Below are 7,172 nucleotides of genomic sequence, written 5' to 3'. Positions count from 1 at the left end.
GCTCCACAAGACGCAGACAATAGATTTGTTGCTGAGTAAGGTTGTGTGTAATTTATGGATCAATGTCAACATTTCTGCAGGTTGATATCACCATAAGAATAATTGAGGACAGGGTTTTTATTTTTTATTTTGTATCACACCAAACAAATTACAATCAGGTATTTTACTGTAGTTCTGAGCTGAGCCATTCAGCTGAATGAGAGACTTCATGATTCTAAAATATAAATCACACAGCGGCAGAAACTCGCAGCTCTGTGACTTGTGTCTTCACATCAACTATTTAATAAATGTTTTTTCTAAGTTCTACCAAACTCATCAGTTCCTCTGTGTTTACAGTCATTTATTAAAGACGTGTAAAGGTGGAAATGTCTCTCAGCCTCATGTACCRCTGAAGACAGCAGCTTCACACGCGCTAACACCAACACCCACACACACCTTTGCATGTGGCCAACTCATTTTTTACACTCCACTACTTATTTAGACAGTTTTCTCACTCATTCTCCATTTAATGTATTTATTTCCTGCATCTAAAAATCATTTCTGATCCCACAGAGAGGACAATCTGAGGAGAATCTCACACGCTGGACATATATATATCTATTTTGCAGATTTAAATGGAGGTGTGTCAGGGGAGGTGTGTCAGGGGAGGTGTGTCAGGGGAGGTGTGTCAGGGGAGGTGTCTCACGTGCGCTCAGTTCCACGTTCATTGGGGTGTATAAAGGAAAGGTGCACAGAAACCTGCGTGTGCACAGTTTTATACATATGATTTTTTTGTGTGGCGCACTTTTCTAAATTTGTCCATAYGCCAAATTTTAGTGTGAAAGCTGCACACTCCTTTATGCATGAGRGCCCAACAGAAGCATAAATGATACTGTTAAGAAAGCTGATGATAAAGTTGAATAAAAATCTAAGTCTGATTATGAAGTGAAATTAAATATCAGAGTCATCATGATGCAGTGTGGCTATAATTCCTCACTTCACCATCTGTGTCGCAGCTTCATGTCTCCAAAATGAGCGTACACATGGGTCAGAGCTGGCGTGAGGCACCGCACATTTTCACATCATGTTTGGGTTTTATAAATCAYAACCTTTGCRTGAAAAGTGGCGTACACAAGTTTCTGGGCTCGTTTTGTACGTACACAAGCTTTAGAAATCCGATACCTGGTGGGGTTTTTTTTGTTTGTTTGTTTGTTTGTTTTGTTTTGTTTTGTTTTCCATCAACAAATATTTTACTTGTGTASGGAATAATCAAGGAAACTGTCTCRGACCTGAGACCTCTGAYGGGCCCTCTAAAGAGTCAGAATTCTGTTCCACTTAGAACTGAATTTAGGCCATGACCGGTCACCTTAAGTTGTTAAAGAGACATTATCCTTTTCTTAATCAGATAATGAACAGAATAATCTTCTTTTTATTGATTTATTGTTCTCCTAACTAAAAGTTATTACGCATTTTGATAATCATGAAACAATGTTTATCAAGGTTACAGGAGAAGAGAGGACAGATCTCTTTTCTCCCTCAGTATGATTTCAGCTATAATATGGATCTTTCTGTGTAAATATCTTATTTAACTTAACTAATTATTGTGGTTTAAGTTGATGAAACATCAATGTTTTAATGTATGAATCATATGTTTTGAGTTTGAAGTAATTAATTCTTTCAGTTATACATATTTTTAAAGAGATCTAATCAGAAAATAACTAAACAGGTCATGATATGTTTTGTTTCTGAACTACACAGAAGCAATAATTATGTTAAGATAAGTCTAGCCTTGGCAACTTCTTCTAACACTTTCCTTATCTATTTACTAATCTCACCCCAATTCTTTAGTAACTAACAGTTTCCGCATGAGGAGTAGAGGGAGACAGACCTCGTTCCGTCAACACTAAAAGCTGGGTTTTCCGGACGGAGAACCAGAGCTTAAGCTGTGTTGGTTCTACCCTTTATTGCCAGTGGGGAACCACACGGCCGGGCAAACACCACCACTCAGTGTGAGCCAAACAAGAGCTTAAACGCTCTCCACAGCAATTTGTTTTAAAATCTTCCTGCCGGAAGGTTTATTTTRGAGCCGGGATCCMGTTTGGCTTCATTCCTCCMCTGTGGCTGACGTGGATTAAGCTGGTGCTGAAAGAGTAACYCGTGCCTGGACGGTCCAAGAGAGTAAGGAACTGGGAAGTTGTCTTGCTCACTGTTCGACCTCCCTTATTACCTGAATCATGACTCGACGGTCATCTCACAGGTAACGCTGGCTTTGTTACTAGGTGTTGCTGATCTGACGGACGTCGAGAGACAGATGCCTTGCCTCTGGTTGCCCATATTATTAAAGATAAGATTATAAGTTATGAGCTAACTAATATCTTACTTTTTCTCCTTTCCTTAAACCTGCCTTGCCAACTTAAGTTATTTGCCTCAAATGTCTGGTATTCAACATCTAGCTGGATGTTTGATGTTCTATTTAAGTCCTTGATTGACAATTAATGAAGCTCAAAGCRTGCTTGTTATCTTGGTTCTTAACTTTTATAGGAAWTTGATTGCTCACAATTGAGTGTACTGTAGCGATTTCGTTTGTGTAAATAAATTATCACATTTATTGCTGGATCGAATCGAAACTCACTGAATGTCTTGATGCATCTCAGTAATCCAGGTAAAAAATCTAAACGAAAAAAAATTGTATAGGTCTTCTGGACGGGTTCTTCTCCAAWGAAACGTTTCGTCTCTCCTCCAAGAGACTTCTTCAGTCTGAGAGTTTCAGGCAAAATTCAGGCTTTTAAGCCCTGCCTCCATGTGACTGATACTAACATCACATGGCTATCGTTGACACCTAAATAACACCTATTGTTAACAGGGAGTGGAGTGATACTGGCAATGGCARCACTGTAGGAGGGGGACAACTGAAAACGGAGGCCTCCACCTCTGTTTAATTAAACAGAGGTGGAGGCCTCCGTTTTCAGATGAATGAAAGGAGGATGAAAGAAGATGAAATAAAGGAGGATAATGAAAGGAAGAGGATTAGTTTTAACTTTATCCTTTGAGGAATGTGGATTTTAACCAGAAAGGGCATACGTCTCTCAACGGATCCAGCCAGGCCTCAGGTACTCTCAGTAACAAACAGCCATTACCTTGAAYGGGGATAGTTTCACCCACCATGGCTCAAGCCAGAGGAAAGATCGTCCAGTTGGTGAAGAACTTCTCGGAGCCTCATCCCCTCCAACACTTTCCAGGTGCTTTACGTTACTCCTTCAGCGTCTTCTGGGCTGCTTTTACTCGAAGATCAGAGACGAGGCACTTCTCTGTATCCTTCTCAAAATAGAAAACTTCCGCTATGGAAGTTTCAAAACAAAAGTTTCTCTGTGAGTAACTTTGTAAGCTTAAAATAATAGACAAGACCGAGTGTTGGTCTGGTCTGGGCTGAGAAGTTCCCTTTGACTCAATGGGCCAAACCTCACAGCCAAACACTGGTTCTCCTCCTTGGAGAGCCAGCTGTGTCTTTGTGAAGCACGAGCGCRTTCGCTTTTCCAACTCAACYGACTTGGTAGTTCAGAGATGTTAGTTTAAAAAGGAGTATTATTGAAGCACCATTGAAGAGCCATTTCAGAGGAAATCTGACTCATAGCATTTGTGCTCTATTGTGTAATCATGTTCCAAGGTCTGCATTTTGGACAAGGCCACTCTTACATTATAAATTTTTGAGTAACAATAAGCCTCCCCTGACAGATGACTGACAGAAAAATGTTCTTTTCTTTCATTTGTTGTTTTTTAAAAGAATGGTTTAAATGCTAGTACGGTACATTGAGAGAATGCAGACACAAAAACAATGCTAAGCATTAAACAAAAAAAATGTTTTCGCAACTGATCACCCCTGATTTAATCAATCTCAACCAATCCTGACAAAGGTTAAATAAAATTTAAGTTTAAATAAAGTACAAATGCATGTTTATAGAAAGTATTTGGCTAAAAGTAAATAAGTAGATATTGTCATATACTAACCTGGCAGGCATTATAGAGGAGCTGGTGCTCAAACTTCTTTACTCCCAGGATCTGCTGGAACATCTCATACAACTGATCCTTGCTGAGGATGAGCTCAGAGGCTGCGCTTGCTGTCAGTCTCTGCTGATGCTTTCTGGGGTCTTCTTCGCCACGATAAATGGTGTCAAATTTCGCTATCCAGGAGCTAAGCACTGTCTCTTTGCTGAGGCCATCGATCTCTGGCAGACTACGCACCCGCTTCTCTATGTGCTTCTTAAAAACCTCCCGAGAGTCACTGGCTGAGAAGCCACCACTCTGTACCATCCGGGACACCCTGTCACTTTTCAGGAAGATCTGCAGTCGGGTTTAGAAACAAGAAATTAGTTTGGCTTTAAATTAAAGACACATCCAAAACAGAAACAACATGAAGAATAGCTCCGACAGAAAACAAGTGGAAGCAGTTACATTTTGTATTATAAGCAAAGAATGTCAATGRTTGTGTTAAAACCTTCAGTGACAGGCTGATAGCTCAAAGCTCCGCTACTTAGCCACTCAACCTGTGAGGATCCTTTTAATAGAGAGCTTCAAGCATAAATCCCACTCCATTTTATTACTGGATGCCTATCTCTCAAGTACATTTTGCATAGTTTAGACAATTTACAGGGACAATCCTCCCTAAGTCTTGTTTGAAGGCGAAACAGGTGGGTTTGAAAAAGTTCCATATTCACATTGTTATGAGTTTTGACAAACTCATAACTTTTGGTGCACAGATCTTAAGTCAATACAATCAAATTTAAAGACAAMATACGGATGGAGTGATACAATGATCACTAAAAATTGCTTTTYTTTTAAAATAGTGAACTTCATGTAAGTTTTACAATATGGTGCCAAGAGACACAGTACAACATGTCCCAAATTTCATATGTGTATTAAAATAGTGATGCATTCAAGATTACACTAGWGAGGCTCCTCATGCTTTCGCTAGTTCCTAAAAAGTGCCAAGTTTCATGATGGTCGGCTCACCAGAACAAAAGGAAATGGCCTCCTTTCCATAAAATTGGTTTTAAATACTTCCAAAATCTGAAACTTTGTTACAAACAGCTGAATCAAAAGCACCTAATATGCAAAATTTTATTCTGACTACTGAAACTGCATTAATTAAACAGACTACTTTATCATTGCATTWTGAAGGRGCAGGAGAGTATCTCAGGTACACAKAAAACAGCAGAAAAAGCTATCTTGYGACTATTAAAAGCATGACTGACTTCATATTAAAGGAATTGTCCTAATTTGTTGCAACGCAGACACATTTTTCATAAACTGTGTAAGTCGTCCAGAGTGTGGAGAGGTTTTTGTCAAGTTTGAATTGGAGTCTGGGTGTAAAGATGTTTTTTGAGTGTWGGAAAATAATATCACATGAAATTATTATTAAAATTTGGAACAGTCACATCAAATCAGCAGCAATATGAATAGTGTAAACTGGGTGATTGCCCAGCTTTTTAAAATGGTTTGAATGAGGTGATGTACCTACTTTATATGTTTATGTTACTCAAGTGTTTCATGAATCTTATTTAATTTGATGACAATCTAGTATTTAAAGCATAAATAAGTAAATATTAACAACACCAATCAACCTGAAAAACCATTTAACTGCACATTACAAATAAACAAATAAACTTACATACACTGCATAAAAATACTATTTTCCTCTCTCTTTTTTTACATTACATTGTCCCGTATTTAATCAGATAACACTTTGATCTTTTACATGCTGTACATACTTTTTTCCATCTATGCATTTTAATGGTGGGCAATAATGATGTAAAAAAGTGTTTTGCTGTCTGTGGTTGTATGTGCTATAGACAGAGTTGCACATAAGTGGTGCGCAGGTGCTCATGCGCGACCAAAAAAAAGAAAAAGGGCACCAGATGGAATGTCATAAAGCTCCCTTGTGTGCCTAAGATTGAACCTGAAATTGTGAAAACAACAGCTATCAGGGTCACAAATGCAACCTGATTTATTGAAAACAAACAAAACAAACTAACAAAAATCCAGCCTCACTGGTGCGACTGGATCATTGTTCTGCGAGAGGAGGGCAGCGGGACCCTGATGTATAAGGATTAAATGGACACTGCTTTCAACGAATCAGACAAACTCCAGAGCTGTTTTATTCAATCAGAGCAGAGCAGGGCGGGGCTTTCAGTCACAGCAGTTATCAGCAGAGACAGTGGAAGCAGCAGCTGCAGCGATCAGTCCTGACATCTCCTCCTGCACTTTGCTCCTGAGCTACCAGARACTTTGGTCTCTAAAACCTAACTTTATATTAAATATACAAAGCAGATTCCAAAAAAAAGTTGGGACACTAAACAAATTGTGAATAAAAACCGAACGCAAAGATGTGGAGGTGCCAACATMTAATATTTTATTCAGAATAGAACACAAATCACAGCTCAAAAGTTTAAACTGAGAGAATGTATCATTTTAAGGGGAAAGTATGTTTCWAAATTTCATGGTGTCAACAAATCCCATAAAAGTTGGGATAAGGCCAATTTTTACCACTGTGTGGCATCCCCCCTTCTTACAACACAGACGTCTGGGGACAGAGGAGACCAGTTTCTCAAGTTYAGAAATAGGAATGCTCTCCCATTCATATCTAATACAGGCCTCTTATCTGTTCAGTCATCTTCAGCCTTCTTTGTCACACCTTCCTCTTTATGATGAGCCAAATGTTCTCTATAGGTGAAAGATCTGGACTGCAGGTTGGCCATTTCAGTACCCGGATCCTTCTCCTACATAGCCATGATGTTGTGATTGCTGCAGAATGTGGTCTGGCATTATCTTGTTGAAAAATGTTTATGTTCCATAAAGAACTTAAAATCGTGACTCATCTGACCACAGAATAGTCTTCCATTTTGCCACACTCCATTTTAAAAGACCCCTGGCCCGGTGCAAACGTCTGAGCTCGTGGAGCTTGCTTAGAAATGGCTTCCTCTTTGCACTGTAGAGTTTCAGCTGGCAACGGCGGATGGCATGGTGGATTGTGTTCACTGACTATGCTTTCTGGAAGTATTCCTGAGCCCATTCTGTTATTTCCTTGACAGTGGCATTCCTGTTTGAGGTGCAGTGACATTTAAGGGCCTGGGGTCTCATTTATAAAGGATTGCGTGGAAACCATACTAAAAGTGAACGTACGGCCAAAAGGCGGAAAT

At 39.3% G+C, this 7,172-nt stretch overlaps 1 protein-coding gene across 1 annotated transcript in view; it reads right to left on the bottom strand.

The window, feature by feature from the left end:
• Positions 1–7,172, bottom strand: part of LOC106530697 (calcium-dependent secretion activator 1) — a gene marked incomplete at its 3' end in the record, with an annotated part of 178,663 nt that overhangs the window by 145,143 nt on the left and 26,348 nt on the right. The window contains 1 exon segment of the mRNA XM_014026371.1: positions 3,985–4,317. Coding sequence (XP_013881825.1) covers positions 3,985–4,317 — 333 coding nt within the window.

Source organism: Austrofundulus limnaeus, unplaced genomic scaffold (genome assembly GCF_001266775.1).
Source record: "Austrofundulus limnaeus strain Quisiro unplaced genomic scaffold, Austrofundulus_limnaeus-1.0 Scaffold548, whole genome shotgun sequence".
In the NCBI taxonomy this organism is placed as follows: Eukaryota; Metazoa; Chordata; class Actinopteri; order Cyprinodontiformes; family Rivulidae; genus Austrofundulus; species Austrofundulus limnaeus.
Note: the sequence above shows the minus strand (reverse complement) of the source record. Positions and strands in the feature narration are given on the sequence as shown.